Here is a 25924-nt window from a genome sequence, read left to right as displayed (position 1 = left end):
GAGAGAGAGAGAAAGCAGGGCTTTGAGCGTAAAAACGCAGGAAGAGCATTTACACGGGGACTTGCTATTCTCTGCCTTGCATAAAAGCCTTCGCTCAGAACCATCCGAAGCCGTTACAGATCGGCAATATGAACCACAGCTCCAATGATCCAGACTCTGAGCCCAATGAACCCCTTCGGTACCTCAGGTAAGGATGGATAGTGCAGAAGAAGGGTGGGAGGTTACTGTTACTGGGTGATCGTTACAAATGTGAAGTACTGGCAATGACTTTCTTGAATTGTATTGAATTGCATTGTATGAGTATCTATGGTTCAGTTCTGATAGGAAGCAAAGTTAACACTTGGCAAAATGTTGCAGAAGGGCAGAAAGTTTCAGTGACGTCTGAGTTATCGTCTCCGAAGATGTCAGTGTTTGCATGGTATTAACAGTGGGGTGGACGGCAGAAGATGCCGTACGGCGAAGCCCTGAGGTTGGGTGGAGAGGTTCTCCTTGGTGTGCTTGTTCCCCAGATCTGTCCTGAGCTCGGGAGGAAGGGGAGCCGGCCATGCTTTTTATGTGGGTGGGGATCCGTGTTTATCCACGGGATGGATGTCTGTGACCGTATCATGAAAACGGCAACGCTCATCAAAACAGAGGGTGTTCCTCTTCTCATAGAGCTACCTTTGGGTTTGTTTAATGCTTAGAATGTGATGGAGATGCTGTTTAGGTTCCCCAGTACTCTCTCATGGGCCAGGGTGGCAAATCATCCATCCATCCATCCATCCATCCTCCCACAACTGCTTTCTTCTCCTGGCAAATAAACATGTTGTAAATACATTGTCAAATCATATATGGTTAACTGCTAACTAGAAAAGCTTAGCTGGTCTTAGCAGTTAGTGTCTGTCATGTATGCGAAGTCAACATGCACGTATATAAGTGTGTTCTCGGGTCTTCGGCATTGTATTTGCGTAAAGCTCTTTGGAGAAACTAGTGGTTTCTCCAAAGCTCTGGGGGTCATTCCCAGTCAGACATCCACAAGGCTGGGCAGGCTAGGCTCTCGCTCTCAGGGCGAATCAGGTTGTAGCTAAAACCCCATCTCTTGCATCGCGGATAAGCCGATGCTTGGTCCCCCCCTGCTGTCTCTCGTTGCCCCTGTGCACATGAAACAGGCTGTGCTTTTACGCCTCTCCCTAGTCAGTCAGACTGAAATAGTTCCATTGCTGTGTGGCCTCTCCACCAGGACGCATTCTTTATTGTGCTAATCACACACACAGCACCTCTCTCTGGGCTGAGCACCGGGCATTTTGGGGCGACATACAGGGCTTCAGGCTTTGCTAATCTGTGATGGGGGGGGGGGAAGCCAGCCTCTTAATCCTAACGCTGGCTAATATAAGGATATTTGAAGAATTTGCATAAGCGTGTAGTGAAGAAAACATGCTGAAAATAACCCCAAAGGTGCCTTCAATACTGCGCCTGTGTCGCGTAGGAAATTTGTAAGATTACTGTGATATTTCGGTCTTCCTCAGAAGTGTCTTTCATGTTCAGTCACCATATGTGTGTTTGAATCAGTGTCTCTCTGTGTTACCTGGGCTGTATGTGGCAGAAATGAATGGCAGGGCAGGAGAATGTTTCTGATCACGTGCCGCATACGAGATCCTACAGGCCTCATTTACACTTCCTGAATGCATGAGGGGGATTTTCTAGTCTCCCCCCCCCCACCTGGATCGGTATCCCCCACTACCATCCCCCTATTTTTTTCCCTGCCCACTGAATCAAATGTCCTTTGTTATTTCTTCCCTTAACTGGTCCACTAATCATTCTTCAGAAAAGCTTGCCCCCCCTCCCCCCCCCGCCAGCCCCGTCTGCTGCCTTTATTTATATTCTGCAGCTCCAGAGGCAATAAACACGGTGGATGCTGCTGAGCACCAGCCGTTGGGCTGATGCGTTATTGGCTGATGTGTTGCCCTCTGGCTGTAATGGCTGCACCCATCATATTAAATACGGAAGCTCTCGATTGGCCGCCCGAAGTGAGAGACGGCGGGGGATGGGGAGCCACAAAGCCTCGCTGAGTCAATTGAATTACAAAAATAGCGACTGCCAGCTAATGCCTTATATTTTTGAAGGATGGTCGCGATGTGGGCGGACAGGGGGCGTACGATGGACCGGCCGAGGCGGACGCCTTCGGGAGACAGCCGGCTATAACAAAAGGCTAGGCTTCCCGGCCTGGTAGTACTAGCCCGTCATGCAGGAACGGATTATGGGTTGTGTGGGCCCCTGGGCAAAACATTCGCGAGGCCCCCCTCACCACCACCACAACCACCACAATTCAAGGGCCCTTGCCAGCCAAACGCCCTCCCTATAGGGTCAGGGGCCCTTGTAGGCAGAGGATCAAAGAATGTAGGCCCTCTAAAATAGACAAACGAAAATTCATTGTTGATAAGCTTTGCAAATTGTTTTGGGCTAGGGGCCCCACGGGCCCCCTGCACCCCACGGGCCCCTGGGCAGCGGCCCCACTGGCCCGGTCCGTAATCCGTCCCTGCCGTCATGCTCTACGGACAGCTTACGCAGGACTGAGCTTGTGATCTGGAGACGGTGTGCATTTTCCTGGCCGGTGCTGGGTCGTCGTTCCTCGGCTGTTTCATACGCAGCTGATGTGGTGTGTGATGCCTGTGCAGCACAGATGGCTCTGTGCTGGTATTAACTGTTCTCAGTCAGTCCCTGTGACTGAGCATCCACTCATCTGCTAGTTATTAATAAATCCCCAGTATTTGCTTCCAGACGGTGGGTTTATAAGGGTGCCTAAGGCTGTTATGTAGCCTCAGATTAATAATAATACACCCACAGGTGGAAGCCAGTCAATCCCTGACTGCTGTGTGGTCCTGGGGATCGTGTCCACTCACTAATTTCAGGTGCACTCAATGATTTTCTACTGGGTTTTATTTCTGGCAAAATTGAGTGGTCATCTATGAGACAGATTAATGCCTGGTTTGTGATTCTTCTAAAAACCAGAAAGGAAGGATTTTGGCGGGAGCAATAACGTGATGGATGTATCAGGATTTGACTGGGTGTGGAGCCTGTGGGTTGCTCTCGCTGACTGAACGTGTGGCTGAATCTGCATGAGGGGCTCAGGTGTACCTGCTGAGCCCAGAGCCGACTCGGTTCAGTCTGTGTCACGTGGCCCCTGCAGCAGCAGGGCTTGGTCTCCATCCTACACTAAAAAAATAACACAGATATAAAAACCACACACTCCTGAGGTCACGCCTTTCCGATATTCAGCCTGTGGGCGTGAATAAACTGCAATCGCCGCAGAATCACGCAGCGTTTCCTTATGCTGTGTTCTGCCTGCACTCAGTCATTGATTTTCGCGTGAGATGTTTAGAGCACGGGAGAGAATGAGCATATAAATCATGATGTGTGGGGGTGCGGGGTCAGGAAGTAGGGGTGGGTGTCAGACATTAGCAGCTACGAAGCAGTAACTGTGAGAAAAGTGAACTTCATCTGCATTCATATTCCTGTAGCTAACTGCTTACTTCATGAAGGAGTTATTTTCTGGTGTAAATCTGTATTTTCGCTATGTTAATTCTGAGTTTCTGTAAAAATTTACCGTGAAGATTTTACTCATTCACTTAATTATTCTTTTATGTAGTAGAAGATTATTTTACTTTGTAACCGATCTGAGATGAGCTGTGGTTCTGCTTCGGAGGGTGATGAATGCTCTCTCTCTGTCACGATAATCTGGGATGGCTATGATTTAAAAATGCGTATTTGCCGGAGAGAAAGAGCAGTGAGTCTCTAGGGAGGCTGGAGAAGCACAGTGACGCGCTCACCAAGCAACAGTAGCTTATTCGCATCCTTCGTCGCATTATGAAGCCTGCGGCTTTTCCGGAGCCCCTCTGAATCCGTTACGCTGAGAAAGCGAGTGAGGCGATGTCTGTAATTTGGTTTCAATAGTCTGTCAGTGGCCTCCACCTTCTGTTTGGCCGAGGCTGTAGGATCTGTGTGCAGTACCTCCTGGGAAATATGTGGGTACAGGCTAAGCCAGTGGTTCTCAAAGTCGGTCCTCGGGCCCCTCTGCCCTGCTTGTTTTCCTGCTATCCCTGCCCCATACACAAGTCCCAGCTGTCTTTCAGCTTCTGATTGACTGAACACACCTGATCCAGGTAATCAGCAGTGTGTAGGGCAGGGATAGCTGGAAAACAAGCAGGGCAGTGGGTCTCGAGGACCGAGTTTGAGAACCACTGGGCTAAGCTAAGAAATGTTCCTGTGTTTCCTGGGATTGGCTCCAAGCTCCTCTTGACCCTGCAGGATGAGAGGTTATTGAAAATTGATGGATGGCTGTTTCCCCCCCCCCAGTTATTCTTGTATGGGTTCTCGTATGGGTCAGTGACCTTTCAGTAATCTGATTGGTTGAATCATACTGGGGGTTGCAACCTCAATCCACTGGTCCCATTAGAGTTGTAGGCTTTCTAAAGACTATTCTTTCCTGTCTCATGTTTTTTTCATGCATTAATGGGCTAGTCAAAGGTTAGGTTTATTTAAAGCTTAGTTTGGATTTTGTTGCACGACGCAGTCATGTCTTGTTGCTATGCGAATGGGTGAAGGGCTGCACATGAGCCCCTCCATCTTCATATTTATATTCCGGCTTCATATTTAATCATTAATAATGCCGAAACATGCCATGATGTATCCATAGCAAAGGAAAAGTGCGTTTCTGGATTCTCAGTAAATTTCACACTCAGCTAACAAAGGGAGACACTGATTGAAAAAATATTTTGTCTTTGTTCCAATAGTCCTTCACAACAGATGCTAATAATCTCAGGTCAAATGTCAACAGCTTCAGCGTTTACGTGAAACACATTTAAAATGCAATTATAACTGTCTACATAAAACTCTGACTCTCTCCATTGCTGTTAAGTGTTTAAATCCCTTCCCTGGATCTCTGTATGTGGAATTTGCATTCTCCCCCTCGTTCTTTGTAGGTTTTTATTGAGTTTTCTCGTTTCCAAAGACATGCTGAACTGATGTGTCTCAATTTGCCCTTATTGCGTTCACTGTAAATCAGTACTGAATGTAGGATGGATGGATAATCAAAGCGATGCTTCAAACATTACTGGAAGCATTCCCAGATCCCATATTTTCATCCAGTAAACCAGGGACCTCAAGGGGGCGGGGTGTGGGGGTCTTTAATACTACTTTCTCTTGTGAGGGGGAGGATTCCCTTGCAAACGATCTTTGGCACCATGGGGGGTCGTGGGACGCAGGTTGGGAATCCCTGCTGTAAACACATCCTCTTATCTTGTGAGCGAAGAAATCTACCTTAATAAAATCTGTTGCATTTTGCTGTCAAATCAGAACATATTAAATGAATCCATACCCAGTACTGGCCTGTAAAGTGATTCCCCTGCAGCTCACACTGTCGCACGACCGCCTCTGTGCAGTCATGTAATCGGCTTTAGCCTGCCTGCAGTAGAACCCTTATTTGCATCCCTTCGTGCTGATTAATTGTTTGTTGGTTTTCAGAGCAGTGATGGATCTTGTTAGACCGTTCCAGTGCACAGAAACACGTGCCCCAAGGCTGAGGATTTAGCCTCTCATCTTGCACAGAATGCCAGAATCATAGCTTAAATTAGCCTTGAGCTGAACTCCATTTTTTTGGGTATTTTCTTCACAAATGACTTGATGCTCCACAGGATGTATTAGTGTCATGTTGTCTGGTGCTCCTCATGTCACTAGCGCCGCATTAGTGAGCATCTATACTGTGATATTCATGTGAATACGGAGGATATCCGTGAGTCTAACCTCTACCCGCATGACGGCAGAGTAGCTTGGCTGTTGCTGTCAGCTAACGCCCTCCAAAAATCATAAATATCCTGTTTTGGTTCATATGCCAGGTAGTCTGTCAGACTTTATCACTCTGCATGTAGCATGGCGTTCTCTAATTAGGAATAAAACTGAAATATGCAGATTTCACAATGACTCACTGCAGATATTGATACCGTTGGTGGCTGAAGTCATTGAAGTGTCTCGTAAACAAAGCAACCTCAATCCCCTGGTCCCATTATGGCTGTCCGCGTCTCCGCATTCTGGCACAGTCGGAAACGCATCAGTGGCACACGGAGGGATCTGCCTGCCAGATTTTTTGCTCTCACCTGCGGAGCTGGTGACCCCATCCTCTGTGCTTTTGCCACAGTTGGCGGTTGTCTCACTAATAAGCGACTCACGGTGACAGCCGGAGGCGGAGAAGGACAAGGTGTACAGCTAGTTGGTGGAACAGTGACTTTTACTTGGTGTCACTTAAATGGATTTCGACATTTATGCTCTGATCTGTGAGCTAGTCGGTCAGCACCCATGTGAGATCCTACCGCAGTCTCTCCGCCATAAGGTTAGATTGTTGTTTTCTGTTGCTCAGACCCAATACTGAGATTAGCATTTACATCATCCTATTTGTCTGGTTTCTTTCTGTGCCCTTATCATACTTCTAGATCCTTCATTAGATACACATAGCTGATACTGGGTAGATCTCTGCCTCCAGAATTGCTTCATGGGTAGACAAGCTATGCATTCAGAGAATGTATTGCGCTATTATTTTTGGTACTTGTGGTCTTCCTGTCAGCCCTGGCCTATTACAATTACGAGGTGTTTACAACCACAAGAATGGCATTGAATTGAATGCGTTTTGTTAATCATACCTTTGGCTGTAAACTCCAGACACTGATGTGTGGAAATCCCGGGAGGGCAGCTGCATTTGAGATGCAGGAACCACCATATCTGGCATCATCAATAACCACACATCAGTCGCTTACAGTAGAGCAGGAGTAGGCAGCCCTGATCCTGGAGTGCCGGCATCCCGCAGGTTTTCCATTCTTCCTGGTCTCTGATGAACCTCACCTGATCTCAGGCAGATAGTAACTCATCAGGTAGGATGGAACACCAGAGGTATACTTGCACTCCGGGATAGGGGTTACTTACCCCTGCAGTAGAGGGAAGGGTTGCAATTTATGCGTGCTTCCTGGGATTTGAACCCACGACCGCTGAACTGGCTAAAAAAAATCTTTATATCGAATGTCTTCGTCCTTCTACTATTTGGATGCATGCATACTGTCATGTGATTTACTGTCTACTGAGTGTTTGTATTCATCAAACTCAAGTACCTAGAACCCCTTACTATACATGTAAACCTTTAAATCTACAGTTTTAAGACATTCTGCAATGATGTCCCGCTTTTCCTCAGCCATAGGGCGCATATCGACTGTAGGTGATGCCACACCGCCGGCCCGAAACCTCTGACAGCTGCACGGGCATTACTCCGTTTAGCAGCCACCGCAATGCCATCTGCACACAGCACCGTGCCGGGAGCAGGATTAGTCTGAACCATTCCTGTGGGCATCGGGCTCCATGCAGACCCGTCACAGGCCCACTGGAAGCGCTGCGGCGGTTATTGGTGTTCCTGGTATGCTGCAGCATTCCCAGTATCATTCTGTCATGTTCCTGTCATCCGGCTAAGCTGTGCACCTTAAAATATACATTTAAAGGGTCAGATCTTCAGAATTTCCAACCAGATTCCAATAGCCAGTGCCCAGCTTCACCTCGTCACTTGTGGACCTTAACACCTCCACTTGTTTGAGTTTACCTGGTCACTGGCTGGAGAGGACACCATCTTTCCTTCATTCAACAGTGGATCCCTGGATTCTTTATCAAAAGATCTAAGATGAGGGAGAATCAGCGAATTGCTGTTTCTATGTGCTTAGCAAATAGCGTTTGTTTAAAGAGTCGCATTCACAGAGTAGTCATCTGGTTAGTTGAAACAAAATCTTAGTAGATCTTAATGTAAAATGTCCCTTTGTCAGTCCATTGCAGAGGTGGCCATTGCAGTCAAAATCATGCACACAGCATTCCCTTCAGTTACCAAGTAACTGGTGTAATGTGAATAGGTGTTCACCTGACCTGGCAGTAGTTCTTGAACAGAGGTCAGCTCAATCACCTTATAGATACGCGGTATAAATTTGGATGTTGTAGAAGGAGCCTCTTGACCAGATGTTTTTATTTTTCTCATTTTGGTTACACTAACCATCAGAGGTAGAAAGTTCAAGTTCGTAAAGTTTGTTTCCACCAACCAGTTGAGGGCTCTGTGACTGTCACTCTTTATACTCAGCTGGTTGCTTGAAACAAAATCTTGGTCTGGGTTTGTACTTTCTGGGACCCGAATTTCCGCCTCTTCTAACCATATAGAAACAGCAATTTGCTGTTTCTCCTCCATCTTGGCAGACCCCTTGATAAAGAACCCAGGCATCTACCGCTGAATGAACGAACGGAAGACCGTGTCGTCCCCAGCGGGTGACCAGGTAAACTCAAATGGGTGGAGGTGTGAAGGCACATGCGTGAAGAGGTGAGTCCACAAATCTGGCCCTTGTGCTCTTTCCAATTACCATGGCAACAGTGAGGTCTAGGGATCCTAGCCAAATTCACACACATTGAAATCAAATCACAGTGGCGGATGGTGCATCAGCGTGGCGGAAACCCACTGCGGAGATTGTATCTCTTCTGCTGCCCAGTTCCTGTGCTTTCTGAGTCGCCTTCAGTCACACTGTGAAGTCTGTGACTCCAAAGGTCATGGGAGCCTTATGCATGCATACGATTTTAGAAATGTTAGAGGAGATAAATGTTATAACCAGAGATGTTATTGACGTTGTCATCATTGGAAACTGTGCGTATCTGGAACCTGTTTCTGTTCCAAAGTGTGGCTTTGTGATGAGCAGATTCCCTCCAACACCCGGTGTCTCCGTAAGTTTGCCCTACGAATAAAATGACCGGTAATGTTCAGAGCCCAGCTAAAAGTCTCCTATTTTCCTCTCGGTGCGAAAGGCAATTAAGGCTGGGAGATGTGTTTGATAAGAGCGATTGCTGTGCGCGTACATCAGTGGGTTCTGGTCCAGGCCGCTATCGCTAGACTCTCGCGTGTCTCCACAAGAGCCAGGCCACCGCTCTTAATGTGAACGCTGATGTGTACGTGCTGAATAGCATCAACGGGGAAATCTAATTAAAAAAAACCCCAACGGCAAATGTGACACGTTGAGGGAGACGAAAGGACACCGTGAGCCTGCCGGTCCTGTAGACGTCACACAAGGCAAACATGAGTGATTTATAGGTGCTACCAGGCATGGAAGCTTCTCTAAGGGCATGGTGCTGTATCTTCATACGCCTGCTCCTTTCTGGGAAACACAGCAGACTTTTCTTGTTCTTTTTTTACCTCCAGTGAATTGCATGTCTTGTCATCCTGACAAGCTCCATACAGACTGGCTGTGGAGAGATGGTGGGTTTTCTTCTAATTGTATATATTAGTTAGTGGTGGCTCCGAGCTGCTTTTTGCTGACGGTTTCCCTGTCATTCACGGTCAACTCGCTGGTGGAACAGTTGCTGGAAATTAAAACGGTGTGATTACATCATCGGCATTCTGCCGACCCCGTAATTTAGCATTAAACCATCCTCAAGTATTTGTCAGTAATAAATTAGCAGCAGAGAATTTGTGTTTGTGTGTGATGTTTATTACTCTCTATAATTAAATGCTACCAATAAATAATGCTGCATTTACACTTGTGTATACTTAATAAGTTAAGTGGAGTTTTGTTTTTTTGTTTTTTTAGGAATAATATAGGGGTTTCAGAAGACGAGCCCCAAACCAGTAATTTGAGTCAGCAGCTCTGTGCTGTCAGCCTGATGACAAGCCGTGCTTAACGAGACTCTGAGGGTCTGTGATGCCCCGGAGTCTCACATTCGTTTGTTTTTTGTTAAATTACACAGATGTAATCAGCGCTCAGCCCCTGATGATTTCTGGGGAATGGGGAAAAAAAACTCTTCCCATTACCGCCCAGATAAATATATGAATGGATTTGCTGTGGATTTAACAAGAATTTTCAAACTGTTTCCGACGGCAACAATGAAATTTTTTAATTGTTCCTGATGGAAATGCCTTTATTACACCAAATTTTAACAGTGGCATAGAATTCACTTCAATGGAGGCCAATTCCTTCCAGAAACTGCAGTGAGAGAGACAGAGGAGTGATACTTGCAGGTGTTACTCGTGCACTTTTAGAGCCCGCTGAGGGACATGCAGAGCATCTGAGTCTTTGGACACTGGACCATTACCCCAGACAATGAAATCATGTAGTCAGACTCTCATTACAGCTAATCTACAATTATCATTTGTGTGTGTGTGTGTGTGTGTGTGTGAGAGAGAGAGAGAGAGAGAGAAAGAGAGAGAGACAGGTGGCAGTAGGATACAAACAAGCAGAGGTTCAGGGGTGTCACCACTCAGTCATGCCTGCTGGTCCAGGGGATCCTAACCTCTCTGTCGTCCACCAGGCTGTGGAACTCTGGAGGTTTGGGAGGGAGGGGCCGGCTAATTCACAAGAATATAAATTTGCAAACCAAGCCTTTTTTTTGACTCCTATGTTTGCACATTTGGATTTTATCTGGAAAAAAAATATGAACCCCCCCTCCATCTGGGTCAACAACAAATTTTACTGATGGTACCCAACCCCCTGCCCAAGCTAACCAGAAACCTTAACTCAAGGTCCTGTCCCAATGCAGCCGATGGAGATCTTAGTAGAGTAGAGCGATAGCATGAGTACATTGGTCAAATCCAGGGTCACTAAATGCTCCTTCACCTCGTCATCCCAGAGGCTGATGCGTGCCGAGTGCCTCCCACATGGTGACGACGACTGATTTTTCCTCAATGGCCCTGCAAAGTGCTTTGTTTGATAAAAAAAACGATATCGATACAATCCATTATTATTGTTGTTTTCAATCACGGGCAGCAGTCGGCATGACAGGTATTACAATACACGAGGAGTGATTCGATTGGGCGAGTCCGGGAGCGATGGATCACAGAGTTTGATTTAGCTGATAACTGAGTTGATTTCTCTCCCTGAGAACTCACAGCATTTTGTCTTGGCTACACGTTTCAGCACAGCCTGAAATAACATTGGTTTTCTCACACCACGAGATGTGTTGTGGGAGGTCTGTGCTGGAGGCCTATTCAGCACGGGGGGGGGGGGGCAGGGAGGCGGGGGAGTTAGACACCATATGTCACCCGATCTAAGAGACTGGTGAATGTGGCTGGGCCTGCTTCATCCACGCTCAAGCAAGAGGAACTCAACTGAATCTTGCAGACGGCACCTGCAAGCTCATGTCCCGCTTATGCCTCAAACGTGCTGCTTTTCTCCTCTGAGCGCAGGTTAGAAAAGGCTGTGGGCTCTAGATTTTCACTGTAAGACCCCCTGCTGATCCCTGAACCCTTTTTAATGACTAAACAGCGTGCTGAACCTACTTATGGCTGTAAATGTGATGTCGTACATGCCATATATCTGCAAAAGGCATTTTTTGACATCCACATGCTGTATTAGAGCTGGGGAAAATCAAATTAGGTTTTTGCTGGATTTTTACGTTGCCGTTTATGCTCACTAAGGATATGTCTGCCTTATGTGTTACCAGCCTTGTGCAGCTGAAGATAATGATGCATCGACTCGTCCATATTCTCTGGGGACGGTAACCTGTTAGCTCAGAGAAGGGTCTACAGGAAATGGTTACCTGTCATTACCACCACTCAGGCGAATCCATCGCCTCCCACGTATGCCAGCTGTCCATGATAGGCTTGGTAATGGTCGCATGACGTCTGCATGTTCCCTCCTGAGCGCTGGTGCAAGCGCAGACTCGCACCTGGATGTCTCTCGGATCTGCTGGATGTCGGGCTTTTTTTTTTTTTGTTCGTGTGGACTCTTAGTGCTTGTGGTTCCCCAGCTGCACGGTGCCCGTTCCTACCAGCAGCTGTTGGGTGGCGGCAGGGTGGTGGGAATGCCCCCCGAGTCGTGGCAGGCTTGTGGACGCAGCCTCCTCACACCACGCCACCCAACGTTAATTATAGAAGAGGTGGTGGGAGACTCCTCTGTATATGGGCACTGACTCGTCGACGTCGCCCTACCCCGCTGCTGTACTCCCTTAAACAACAACAACAACAACAACAAATTTATTTTTATATAGCGCATTATCACAACATTACATTGTCTCAAAGCGCTTTACAGTATCCTCACCCAAAGCCCCCAGTGAGTAAGCCATAGGCGACAGTGGCAAGGAAAAACTCCCTAGAAGGAAGAATGATAGGCCTTAAAGTGTGCTGGCTGACTGAGCTCTCCGAAGCCAAGCTGGCCCGCATGTCAGAGTACCTTTTATAAAACCAGTTACACCATAGCAACAGCCTCTGGCCAGTCTGAGTCACTCTGAGCCCTTTGAAGGCACTAGCGGCGTATAAATCAGTGCGGGTGTAAGCATACGCATCTACACGTGAAACAGCGCAACAAGCTGCTGTAACCCCCTGGACACACAGCGGATTTCCCATGCGTGCTCTGCACAGGAACGTACCCTGAAATTCTGTAACAAAGTGTCACCTTGCCCACCCCACGTCCAATTTAACACGTAGTACCAGTCAGATATCTGGACACGCCAAACTGCCTACGGAGGAGAGTGACGGACGGGCATCACCTGACCTAAACACGGCAGAAATGGATATGGAGGAGTTTGACCAGAGAGTAAAGGAGAAGTGGCCAGTGGGTGCTCAGCATATGTGGGGCCTCCTTCAAGACAGCTGGACAAGCATTACAGGAGGCCACCTCATGGAACCGGTGTGGAGGAGACAGGAGGGTCAGCCAGTCACTGGAGTAATGGATCCTTTGCTCAAGGATCCATTGATGGGATCACGCTACTGACCACAGGATTTGAACTGGCAACCTTCCGGAGTCCAAATCCACAGAACTGTCCTCACCCCCCCCCCCCCCCCCCAACAAATTATTTCTCTGTTTTTTGGTCAGTGCATAATTACATATGATATTTTATAGTTTTGATGTCTTCATAACTATTCTAACATGTAGAGAATGGTACAAATATACCTTTCTATGGCAAGGTGCGTGCAAACCTCTCACTGGTACTGTATAATTGGCATGTTCACAAACCCCTGTCAGTAGCGGGGCCCCCCGAATCTGCCAGGGTTTCTCTGCCCCTCTGATTCCCCTAACACTGAATACTATCAGCCATTGGGCTGGCTTCCATAAATTGCACAGGTTACTGAGCGCAGTGACCTGTATTCATGACATTCATTTACTAAGTCAGCACCTTTGTTTAAAGTGATGTGCAAGAGGGGAAGACCTTTGGCTCAGGCAGCAGGGTCTCCCGGCATCCGGAGCCTCGCTTAGGTGATGCGACCACTCTGCCAGCCACTCCTCCAGCCTGCAGGGACATGCACTCAGTCAGTTTTCTTGGCCACAAGTTCATGCAGCCGAAGTAAACTGAAAAGAATGAATGAATCATTGGATATTGGTATTCTTCATATTCTTCAAACACCAACTGATTCTTGCAGCAGTACAGGAATTATCCACTGTTAGAAGACAAGTGAGTCACAGAATAAATGATGACATAATTCATCTGCAAGATAGACATTTATCATGTGAGATGTCAGTAGAGATAAAGGTGTACCGTGGTAATGGCCTGGTGTGTTCTGCTGCTCAGCTGATTGAAACTTGTCAACCAAGCAGAAATCTATAAACACAGTGTATGACTCGTCCCCAGCTGCCGTGAGCGTGTCTTGTCACTTGGCTCTCATACTGTAGTTTAATTAAATTGTCTCTCCTACCCCCACCACACTTGAATCTTCTCTCCATTGCAGAGCTGGTAAGAGGCCAGTGAGAGATGCCAGTTCATGGCTGGAAGCAATGGATCTGAGAAATACTGTCTCTCTACAGTTTCATGCATGATATCCAATGTCTGCACTACAGCAAAGAAGGACATTGTTCTCATTGGCTTCACAAAGCATGGAATTCCTTTGCTTATAATAGGTGGACCTGGTGGCCCTAGTTTACTTAGGTGTTCCCAGTTTTAATAGTCTGTTGATTACAAAGCTTATCCCTTGTTAAAAATAATGGAGTTATTTGAAACAGATAATCCTTTCTGCCTGTGTGGCTCCGCATTTTAGTAGGAGCTGAAGATGCTTTTTTTTCCTCTGTAGAAGCTTTTCTGCTGTTTTTGGGATTTGAAGATTTATACTAAAATGCAAATCCTGCTTCCACAAACGGCTTAAAAGGGATTGTTTGTCTTTGTGACAAGCAATTAACATTTGAAAATAGCTTCCCGGGTTCCAAGTATGGGAGAGTTTACGTGCACGAGAGCGACCCTGCATTTCTGCAGCGCAGATCTGCGCTACTTACCTGTAGATCTGCTGCGGCGGCCCTAACAGGTGTCCCAGAACCATGTGGCTTCTATCCCTCCATAAATACATATCAGTGAAGCTAACCTGGATGACACAAAACCACCAGCTTAAGGAAGGATGTGAGTGAATCTTGTAATGTGCAGTGTCTTTCAAGGTATTCGCTGTTCACTGTCGCTCTATTGTCCCTGTGCTCCCTGAGGTAGATTCCAGGTTCGCCGTGACCTTGCCTGCATGGGGGGGGGGGGGGGGGGGTGTTTCACAAAGCAGGATTTCTTGCTTAGCCAGACAACTTGTAAGATTTAAGCTAGTCTGGGCTAAATGTAAGTGAACGGCGATGAAGACCATTTGGCCCAGATTACCTTCAGTCCAACAAGTTATCCGGTAAGGAATCTTATTTCGCGAAACACCTCCCGGGATAAGTGGTTATGAACGACAGCTGGATGACCGGATGACTTTTCTAAGAAGTAGCTTCTCTTTTAGCCATCACATATATATATAAAATGCGCATATATAAAACACATTCTGTAATCACCCATGCTCCAACCGAGGGTCAACGGCCAGACAGTTAACCCTGCAGCACCCTGATAAGAAATATCTGCTGTTCCAATAGTCTGGAACAATCCAGGCCAGCAATGGGAGGTGCATCTTGATTGTGGCGAGAATTGAATAGGAAGCGGGATTCATTCAAAGGATTATAAAGGTTTATTGTCATTTGTACTAGTACAAGTAGGCTACTGAATACAAAGAGATGCTTACTTGCATTTTTCCTGCAAACAGATACAATGTAACAAGACGTAGGACAACAGTAAATATGTCTAAAAACTAAATATGTAAATGGAGATATGGAAGTATCTGGAAAAATACGTATGAATTGTACAATGTACATGCATAGCAGCAGACAATAGTGCAAAACCTGAAGTAGAAGGGCTGTGGGGCTGTAATGAGGGAGGGGAGACAATTAAAGATATTTTAGCAGTAGGTCGTTTTTCCTGACATGGTTGTGTTTCGTAACGCATGATTTTGCTTGCTGTTTGTTATTCACACGATATTCTGCTTTGCCGATTCAGGGCTCTCCGACAGAATGTTCTGCTTGTCGCTTTGCCCTTTCTGTCCTAGGAGCGCGGTTCCGTCGGGCAGCAGTTTTAACGGGGCTCCAAAGAATGGCGCCCCTCTAATCTCCTCCCCTCCTCCCTCGAATATGCAGGCATAGCGGCTCTCCCGACTGTCTCCGTTACCATGGCTCCCAGTGCCTGCCGTTCTTTCTCGGACTTCCCCACGTTCCAGTTCTACTTTCGACTAAGAGAGACACAAGAATGAGCGGCCGCTGATTCTTTCATCGCGGACGGGCTCTGTGTACAGACAGAATACATTAGGACTGCGATCGCAAAACGGCATCAGTTGCAGGAAATGCACGGAATGACGTTGATCCCAATGAGACGTGACCCTTTTTTATGATTACCCTATTTGTATGATCGATGGGACTTTCAGAAATTTTCATAGGCTGTAATTAAGAAAAACTGATGAAGCAAATGATTTGCATTAGCCTTCATGATGAGCCCCCGCAGTGAAAAGCGATAAGCAAATTACTGCTGAGCTAATTTTCCATAATTTATTGGGACGCAAAGTAACTTTAACTAAAACATGTTCCAAGAAAGCTTTTGGCTGCCGGTATACTTTGCTGTTAGAGAGATTCATCTCTGTTCTTTAAATAGATTACTTGCTGTCATTAAATCGAACCAAAAGCAGATATGTGAATCACCTGGACTATTTGAAACGTGCAGGCAGTAAGTTTAACTGACGGATCCAAGCAATCACAAATTTGCATGATCCCAATTAGTAATGTATCTAACCTGTGATGGAGGCCATTAACTTCCTTGTCAATAGTAACCTGCAACATGCTACCATTTGAACTAAGAAAAAAACTGTGTGTCCATCCTTAATCATTGATCTCGGGCAACTCCTTCCTCATTTACCTCAAGCCATTTTCTGCTTGAAGAACAGTCATCCTCTGGTGTCCTCAAATGACTCTAAGGCTGCACAAGATGATTTGAAGATAACATCATATCAGCTTTTCCCTCATGAGGTCTGCAAGTGCTTATTTGAACTCAGTAAGCAGGAAAATTACCCCTGACCATAAAGATCACTGTATGGCCATTGGATGGAATAATGCGGCCAGAAGACGGCCTGGCAATATCGCATTTGTGTATTGGAGAATGTAGCTGTAGAAGCATCTTGATTGGCCAGTAACTCCTTCACACGTTTTCTTGGGTTTAATTGGGTTTGCTAGAGATTTATCCATATGCAATACGTATATGGTATGTATGCTATAACATGGAGCTGGGCTATTGCAGATTTAAAGCATCATGTTATAAATGTATGCATACGCTTTAAAAACACTAAATAATCTAGTTGAGGAATTTATATGGTCAATGGCAAGATCAATCCATATAATCTGCAATACTGTTGGTGGTACATATTCTAGGCCTATATCTGCTATCTTGGATTATAGCAGTCTGTGGGTTTTCTGTAAAGCTATTTTTATTGTTAAAATCTGAATTAAGTAAATGAAAGATTTATTGTAATAAGATAATGCTTCTGTGTTTTAATCATGTGATTCCACTCCGAGGCTGTATATTCGTTGAGGAGGAAATGTTCTGTCTGTACTCTTAGCGGTGTGTGTTATGGTGTTTGTCCTCAGTTAGTTGCGTTATCGCTCTGGTATCTTGAAGCATGTGATAGGTCCGATTATCTTCACTGGAGCTTCAGCAGGGAGTGAGAAGGGAAAATGGTGTGTACAAAGGTTTCAAATTATTTACACACCAAGATCCCCACTCAGCCGTGACACATTTTCTTTCCACAGATTTTCATTTTCTAAGCCACTTTTCCGGCTAAGGTTTGTGATTTAATTTTTTTTTTCAAGGAAATAAGTGACATGGAGGGTGCTTGACTGCAGCAGAGTGTAAATGATCCTTCAGATGTTGAGCGATTCGACCTGAGACGCGCATGAGTGGCAAAAAGAATAACAGGTGCAGGATGTATTAAATAAGTGGCCAATTGATGTCGGTTTCCATGGTGAGCCGTAATTAGAACCTGTTTACTTGCCTGTAAATAAGGAATAGGAGAGAGGTTGCATTTTCTTTTCTTCCTTGTAGAAGAATTTTTCATTTTGATTTAGCTTGGAAAGCATTGAAGGTACCCACTTATTTTCTATTTCATTTTTTTATACGGCAGGTGTAATCATTCCAGATGAATACCTAGTGCAGTACATAACATTCAGACATTCAGCACAAATGCATAGTTAGAATGTAATTATTATGGATGATACTTTTATATATGTCTGTGTCTGGATATCATGCAACATTGAATTTTCACAATTAGACTCGTATAATGTGCAAGTCGATCTGGCAGGGGAAACAGGCTAATTAGGGGACCTCGTTATGGTCAGACAGGGTAATTTGTGGCCTGTGGACAGTGATATACCATGTGGGCAAATCATGGGATCTCCAGCTGAGGGATAACAGGTCTCTGTGGGTTCTTTCCGTAGCTCGTTTCAGCAGGTATTCATCCACACGTCCCCCTGGCACTTATGGTTAAGTAGGGTTTTACTGCTCAAAGGGATTGCGCACCCTTTACTTTTGTCAAGCCAAATACTGCCACCTGGTGGTGAAAGTACGACGATGCGTTTTTTTTTTCTACTACATATGGAAGCATTAGATTGGGGTGGACAATCTTATCCGCAAAGGGCCAATGTGTTTGCAGGTTTTTGGGATAACCTTCAGGTCAGCTGTTCAAACCTAAGTGTGAGGACTCTTCAGCCGATCAGTTCTCTAATTAGTAATCTAATTGGGGAGTTGCAACGAATACCTGCATACGCACCGGCCCTTTCTGGATAAGACTGCTCACACCTGCATTAGGTAGTAAGCAGAAAATGCACTTTATCCTAAGTATTTATGCAGTGTAACAGACGGACATTCTCAGATACTGTTTACCATGGTAGTTTACAGGAGGCTAAACACTTCAAGGGTAATTTCTGCACTTATTGATAAAATTGTCAGGTCAGAATGTGGGCTCAGTGGGAGGTGATGCTGCTCCGCTCCGTGTGCATGCTCTCCATTTTGTGAGCAGGGTGACCACTTACATCACAGGAGGGCGCCCATGAAAATCTGTCCAGACAGAGGTCTGGAAAAGCAGACTGCTTGAGATGACATCCAGACGAGACGTCACCCTAGTTGTGAGGGTTTCCTTCAAGTGCTCATTTCCTTCGATACAGAGTTAGGCAAAATGCCCTTTAGGCAAAATGCCCTTTGACAAAGTGATATCCTATTCACGCTGTACCCCTGTTGTGTGTCCTCCGTCGCCTGAGGTCTGGATAAGCGATGGATAAGGATGCTGATGGTGAAGTACAGAGATGATGGCATGATGATGCTGCCCCCAGTGTACTGGAGGAGAACAGCAGCTATGTAGAGCTGAATGTCGCGTTGGACAGGTGACTTTTCACGAGCCTCATTGGAGTAAAGTTTAATCATTCCACGCTTTGACACACTTACCTGACAGAAATTCCTTACACCTCATTTCATCTGTCTGTTAAATGAAACAGCATTTTTATATACGTGATGTGACCGAATATATCCTGCAAATTAAATCTGACAACAGACTATTTTAAACAGCTGTTGCCTATTATAATCCTGGTTGAAGGAAGCAGTAATGCTTAGATGATCCACAAGGGGTCCCTAGCATCACGATTAATGCCTTACGGAGCATTTTGACAGCTGGCCCTCACTAAGTTACACAGTCTCGTAACTTCAGATAAGGTTTCACAAGGGGGACAAAGATTATTCTGAGACGAGTTACTTCTAGTATTTACTGTGAAATACCTCCTAGTTTCGTTCTGATATCCACATAGCACTGTGTTCCAGGAGCCTGTAAATCGGTGACATCCTGATTCCAGCATTTCCTCTATTAAGAGCAGTGAGTTAGGAGGTTGCCATGCGGAGAATGAGAGTCAGCCAGGACAAGACAGGCAGCCCTCAGCCGACGACTAACCCCCACTTTTCCCTGGCTTGTGTCTCCTGTGGTTCTGCATGGGGATGGACTGTAAATGATGCCTATAGGATGCCCTGGAGTTGACCTGCATCCATAAGCTCAAGTATAAAATATGCCAAACCATGAAATATATCCTCTTGCATCTATATATGTATGTTTGAAGACAACTTGTTTTTTTTGCAGTAAGGACGAGGTGGCGGCCCTTGAGACGGAACTGCTGTCGGACTATCGATTTGGACAGCAGCAGCTGATCGAGATCTGGGGTCACGCTTGCGCCGTAGCCATCGCCAAGGTGCGTGCCCTTTCACCACTACCCCATATCCCCAACCCCCCAGTCTTGGGCCGTCAGTCCCGGTCTGTCCTGCCTTGTAACACACACCTCCCACAACCAACCCAGATTCTTTGAAGTGCCCAGACGTACAGATGCTCAGAAATGGGCGAGGGCAGCGAGCACGGTGTGTGGCTTCTCCGCCTGCTCACCAAGGACCCGGCGTCTCTGCGGATCTGTGGAGCCTGAGGCATCATTGGTAGCGAGCAGCGGAGAGCAACTCGGTTAGATGATTGAATTCCGTCTGGCAGGGAGAAGCCTTACATCAGCCCTACATGTGGAGCTTGAAATGGACCCAGCCAGACTGATGTGGTCACTGGTTTTGTCTGGCATGGTCGGCCCAGAGATCGTTGTCGGAGAGTCGTCTCAAACGCTCTCATATGACCATCCTGAAAGTTTGTTTAACCTTTGTGTTGCTGCTGTGGACATTCCTAGACAAATGATGTATGTTTCCTGACTTGTTTTGGTAGAAGATCTTATATTTTCCTACTACATTTAGCCGAGGGACATGTATTATTTCAATTATTAGAACTACTGATTTCAACTGTGAATTTATTTGTGCTGCGCTGCTACCCCAAGCCAGCCCAAAGGGTCAGAGAGATTATTTCATTTGAGAGCTGCGGTCACCAGCTGGAAGTTAGGGACTTATGGACCACAGTGGTATTAACTTCCCCACCAAAATCCAAACCTCCAATTAAATTCAGGGCTGCACGATTAGCTCTCGCTTGGAGTCTAAATCTGAAATTCGAAACTTGCTTTGACACCTGAAAAAGTGAGAACTTTTCATGTCTCCTGAACCACTGAACAAAGGACTTAAGTATAATAGGACATAAGTATAAAGAGGACACAAGTATGGGAAGACAAGACGTAAGACATAAAACAATAATCAATAGCTGTAGTGCAGTAAAATAGCAGGTAGTACAGTCTAAGAATAAATGAGTATTTACATATGTACACTGTAGCGAGTACGCTGGGTCTCTGGTGACAGCTCTTTCGAAGGTGCGAAACGCTGTCCTCATTAAGGACAAATCCAATAATTGTCTGAGGAAAGAAGCCCTTCCTCTGTGTTTCTCTGAGCAAAGAGAGGTGTTGTCTCTCTGGTCTTGGGCGGTCCACAGCAGGACATGGAGAACGATGGCAGATGCAGGCACCGGGAGAACATTCTGCCTGGGGGTAGGGATGGGGCCGCGGCGCGTGGAGAAATGTCAAGGCTGACGTGAGTGCGGGAAGAGTAATGAGGGGGCCTGCTTGCCAGCGGTTTCTTTGTGTTCTTCCTTGGGCACGTCTCACCTTGACTTTAATTAAGGAAAATTAGTTTCAATCAACATCAGTGCTTTGCTCTGGGAAAGTCTGCCAAACTGGGCCCTCTGGGTGCCACCGAGCAGCCCGGCGTTACGAGGTGTGAGATGTAAAAGGCACCTTAATGAGCTCCCATTCACGCAGGTGAGCCGTCTACAGACAGGCCACTCCGAGCGCTTCTGAGCAGAATGTGTATGCGCTCATTATCGTAACTGACCGCTACCTGTTAACGAGCTTCTTGCCTCATCACTTTACTTCTGCTCGCTCCTCCGATTAAAGACCTAAATCCCCACAGGCATCGCCTGTTCAACATGTATTCCTCATGTGGCACTGCTCGGTAGTGAAAGTGTTTTTATGCAGGCAGTTGGCGGGCCGCCTACAGGCCCCCAAAGCAGAAAAACTGAAAATCCAGACTTGGCCGGGAAAATGGGAACAACGTGGACCATGCGGCCCGGGTTCAGAAGAGTGATGGAAAGTGTGTTATTTAAAGTTTGCATCCTCTGACGTGTGTGTCGGTATTTTTTCTGACGCTGTCAGAAAATTTCAAAGTTATTTCAAAGTTTGGGCTTTAAAAAAAGTAAATAAACAAAGGGTGTCATTTCCCCCTGCACTTTACCCCACCCCCCTACCCCCCTCCCCCCCCCGCTACGGGTAGGTCAGTCAACAAAGGTGGATGCTGGTTGCTTGGCGACAGACCGAGGACCCCTGCAGGTAGAGAGAGGAACCACCAGGTCAGCAGGTGATCTTTACTTCTGCTCACCTTTTCTGCTCTCCCTGTGTCTCCGCTTCCTCCCTCCACCTTCTGCAGGCCTTCCCGCTGGGCACCCTGGCTAAGAAGCAGCCCACGGTCCTTGTGGTCTGCGGCCCCGACCAGAACGGTTCCGTGGGGCTGGTGTGTGCCCGCCAACTTCGCATATTTGTGAGTAGAGCACCATGTGAGCACGTGGGCCAGGTCGGGGTGTGAGGGGATGGCAGCTCCGGTGATTAAGCTGATTAAGCAAAAAGAATGACGGTGTAGGGTCACTCGTGCAAGCTCAGCAGAACAGGGCCGGAAAAAAGAGTAGTTCTTGATACGAGGAAAGTTCGACACACCATAAACCAGGTATAGGTAGACCTGGAACCTCCATCTGCAATTAATCTAAGAATTATCATTCCTGTCACACAGACTCTCTCACAATGAAGCCAGACAATTAAATTAAATTAAATTAAATTAAAGTTTTTTGGTCATGTTTTATAGACTGTACCACGGCGAGGAGGTGGGGGGAACATGTCTGAATGCTCACCCCCACCCCCTCTCCCACCGTGATCATCTCGTATTTTTACTATGCCAGGAATCCTAACAGGGCCAAATCCCTTACTATAAAAAAAATAACAAATATTCTAATTAGCACACATCTGCACACAAATTAGTAAGGCAGCCATTGAGTTTGTGAGGAGAATCTGTGCCCTGCCACCGTGTATCTGACGCAGTTTGGGGTTCCAGAGAGGACAGAGATGATTGGCTGGAGGATCAAATACTCAGCCTCCTACCCCTCACACCTTATAGGAGCCACCTGGCGTTATGGGACGCAGAGTAGTGCCCAAGAAAAAACACAAAATAATTTTTTTTTAAAAAGACAGCCTTCAGCGGTGAAGCATTAATGAATCCAGCGCTCATTTCGGTTTGTCTTTACAGCCCTGGCACCTCTGCTGATGTGCAGGACACTAATCTGTTCTCGCTTTCACTGTGAGCTCACACTGAACTTTTTAACATCGGAGATTTATTCTCATAATAAATAACCATCGCTGGAAAACCAGCACTGAACATTTCAACAGTACCGGCAGTGTTTAAATGGATATAAATTTGTCCTATTTGTCTGCCTAATATTTCAAACTGAATATTTTGTGGCTATATATATTCTGTTTTGTTGTTTATGGACTGACGGTGACTGGCTCTTACGACGCCCCATTACCCACGGTGCCCGTGACGATGTGGCCAAAGCTGTTCTATTTCAGGTTGGGGCTAAACCACAGATCCCAGTCAAAGCACCGGCGTGTCTCCCAGTCAGAGATAAGACGCCTGCCGACAGTTGGATGCAGTTAAGCTCAGACTATGTTCGAAGGGCCTGCGTGGGTAATGCGGAGAGAATCATTCCCGTTCAGAGGCAGGCATGTGGATGTTTGCGGACTCAGACAGACAGAAACACGACTCCTGCCGACAGCGTTGCTTAGCAAAAGATGAAAACAAAAACACAAGAGTCCAGGAGTAGAGTTAGAGGGTAGCTGTCATACAGATTTTAGTGGTCTGGACCACAGGTGAGTGGCTTTGGACGGCGAGGCCACCCTTCACGAGTCCTGTCCACCAGTAGAGAGCTGTGTGGCTCAGTGGGTATGGGATCGTATACTGTCCATATCCGGAAGGTCGTGAGTTGAAAAAGGCCCTTGACTGGCCCAGGGGCATTGGCGAACCCCAAAGTTCCCTCACTTGTATGGCACTTTGAATAAAAGCGTCTGATGTCCCAGCTTAGGACCTGGCAGAAGGGTCTTGACATCCCCTCCTGTCCCCGTCCCCTTGGCAGGAATACGAGCCCACCATCTTCTACCCCAAGCGCTCCCCTCAAAGTCTGCATCAAGACTTCACGGTACAGTGCGAGAAGATGGACATCCCATTCCTCTCCTACCTTCCTACAGAGGTATGTGGCTCGGAAGAAAGCCGCTGCAGACTCAAGGCAGCAAAGCAATCGCTGGGGTTAAACTGTCCATAATGAACATTAGACAGTTACCTAAGACAGCGATTCTCAACCTCTTTTAATCCAAAGATCCCCTGTGTGCAGAAAGTCACCTTTGGGCCCCATTAGACAGGTTGTGATGTTGTTTCTCGTGTATTTGTTCTGCAATGATAATAATTGCCATTGTTTATTAATACAATTTAATTTGGTTACACTGCCAAACAATGTAATTTCTTTTGAACGTGATTCCACTATGTCCACCATTCCAGCACTGATTTCCCCCGTTTGATATTGTTCTCAGAACAAAGGGTGAATGTTTGTGAACAAAAAAACTAAATTTAAAACCTATTTGGCAAATGGCTGTAAACTCAGAAACTTGACAAACATTAAACAGGCGCTTAAATGAAAAGACCTTTAACAAAATAAAAATATCACAGTTTGTAACATGTCTTAATGTTTCAATTGAAGTAAACCAAGTATGTCAGCAGCCATATCACCTGCAGTTCAGAGTAAGTCATACATCGGAAGCTAAGCAGGTTTGGGCCTGACCAGTACTTCGATGGGAAACCAAACAGGAAAGCTGGGATGTTGCTGGAAGAGGCGTTGGTGTGGCCAGTAGGGGGAGCCCATCATGTGGTCTGAGGGGATCCCAGTGCAGTAAACATGGTGCCGTAAAAACAAGGTCCTGACTCTCTGAGGTCATTAAAGACCCATCTTTCGAGAGAGTAAGGGTGGTACCCCGATGTCCTGGCTAAAACTGTCCACGGTGGCCCTTTCAAAGCTAGGGCCACCTTTATCTCATATAATCATCCCCTATATCTAACTCTACTATTAGCGAACCTTAGCTACTGTGGTGAGCATACTGGCTTAGAATGGCTGCTGGGGGTGCATCATCCAGATGGGTGCTGGTGGTCGAAGTGGCTCCCCATTCCTTCTGCGAAGCTCTTTGGGTTTCTTGAAAAGAAAATGTAACATTCATTCAAATAACAATTCCTTGCCTTTCCCCGTGTGTCGGCTTTGATTTTTAGCTGTGAATTCTGGGATCCTGTGTAACATCAAAGCTGTTTACTAAAGATTTTTAATAGAAACCAAAAGTAAAGCCCTAATTTTAATACACAATTAAATTATATTGATATAAACAGTATTGGGTTATCTTACATCTCGTTTACCAAAAATATCAATATACCAGAAAAAAATATGATGTAAGCTACTGCCCAGCCGTACCTTCAGCAATGTCATATTTTTTCTTTACTTTTCAAATAAATCGCATGGTCCTCCACAGGCCTAGCTGATGCCCTCCAGTGGGCCGCAGTGCCCCAGGCTGAGAATCATTGACCTAGGATACCTGTCAAGCGAAGCAACAATATGCATTGTTAACAAAGGATTCAGTAATTTTAACTGCATTTACCAACTGAACAGCTAGTTTGACATTTTAAAAAATTATATTTTTTTTACACAAAATTTTCATTGATACATGTGTGTGTTGCAATACAGTAAGTCAAGTTATTAAAATGCATCATATAGATTCACAGAATTTAGACAGTGTTCACTTCCATCCCGGTGTAGGTCCAGCTGATAAATGATGCCTATAACTTGGTGATTGATGCCATCCTGGGGCCCGAAGCCGATTACACGGACGTAAAGGAGCCCTACAGCAGCATCCTGGCCACCCTGAAACAGATCAAGATCCCCATTGTGAGCGTGGACGTACCATCAGGTAACACACCAATCTCCAGGGCTTAGGGGTGCTGGACATCTGGACGGGCAGCTGCGGTCCTTCTGCATCCCAAAATTAAGGAGATTCTCAGTCAGGGTGACGGAGAAACACATTCATGTGAATTAGTAATACCTGATCCAAGAAACAATATTTTGCGCTGCCTAGACTAAGTAGCACTCTATCGCCAAGCACCTAGGCTAAAATACACAATTTAAAGCTAGCCTCAAATAAAACAGTAATTTTATTCCTCCTACTGTTATAATTATAGTGTCCAAATGCTAAAATGTAAACCTTGACATGAAATGGTGTCGTGCAGTTTTATGTACTACAGTATGTCACTACATACTCACTCTCTGCTCACCACCACCTCTATCGAAGGCTGGAACGCGGACGAGCCCGGCACAGACGGGATTAATCCCGAGGTCCTCATCTCACTCACGGTGCCGAAGAGGTGTGCAGCCAGTTTCCCCGGGAAGCACTTCCTTGTCGGACGTTTCCTTCCCTATGACATACAGAAGAAATATGAGCTCAATCTGCCAGAATACCCCGGCACGGACTGCCTTATACAACTGTAACAATCACGCTCATGCTGCTTTTAC

The 25924-nt window shown here is 46.1% G+C and overlaps 1 protein-coding gene and 1 long non-coding RNA gene across 2 annotated transcripts; one reads left to right on the top strand and one right to left on the bottom strand.

Annotated features, from left to right (window-relative positions):
* The first annotated feature begins 4 nt into the window (after window positions 1-4).
* LOC125726988 (yjeF N-terminal domain-containing 3-like) lies at window positions 5-25924 on the top strand. The gene is made up of 6 exons (XM_049003548.1): window positions 5-187; window positions 19457-19565; window positions 21709-21819; window positions 23459-23572; window positions 25175-25325; window positions 25704-25924. The coding sequence occupies exons 1-6, from the start codon at window positions 129-131 to the stop codon at window positions 25898-25900; spliced, it is 741 nt and encodes a 246-aa protein (XP_048859505.1). The 5' UTR covers window positions 5-128; the 3' UTR covers window positions 25901-25924.
* Window positions 23822-25809, bottom strand: LOC125726990 (uncharacterized). The gene is made up of 4 exons (XR_007388487.1): window positions 25676-25809; window positions 25320-25387; window positions 24833-24953; window positions 23822-24562 (listed from the first exon to the last, which is right to left on the bottom strand). It is a non-coding gene; the product is annotated as an uncharacterized LOC125726990 (long non-coding RNA).

This window comes from Brienomyrus brachyistius, unplaced genomic scaffold, assembly GCF_023856365.1.
Source record: "Brienomyrus brachyistius isolate T26 unplaced genomic scaffold, BBRACH_0.4 scaffold82, whole genome shotgun sequence".
Taxonomy (NCBI): Eukaryota; Metazoa; Chordata; class Actinopteri; order Osteoglossiformes; family Mormyridae; genus Brienomyrus; species Brienomyrus brachyistius.
The sequence above is the reverse complement of the archived record's forward strand: the minus strand, read 5'-3'. Positions and strand labels throughout refer to the sequence as shown.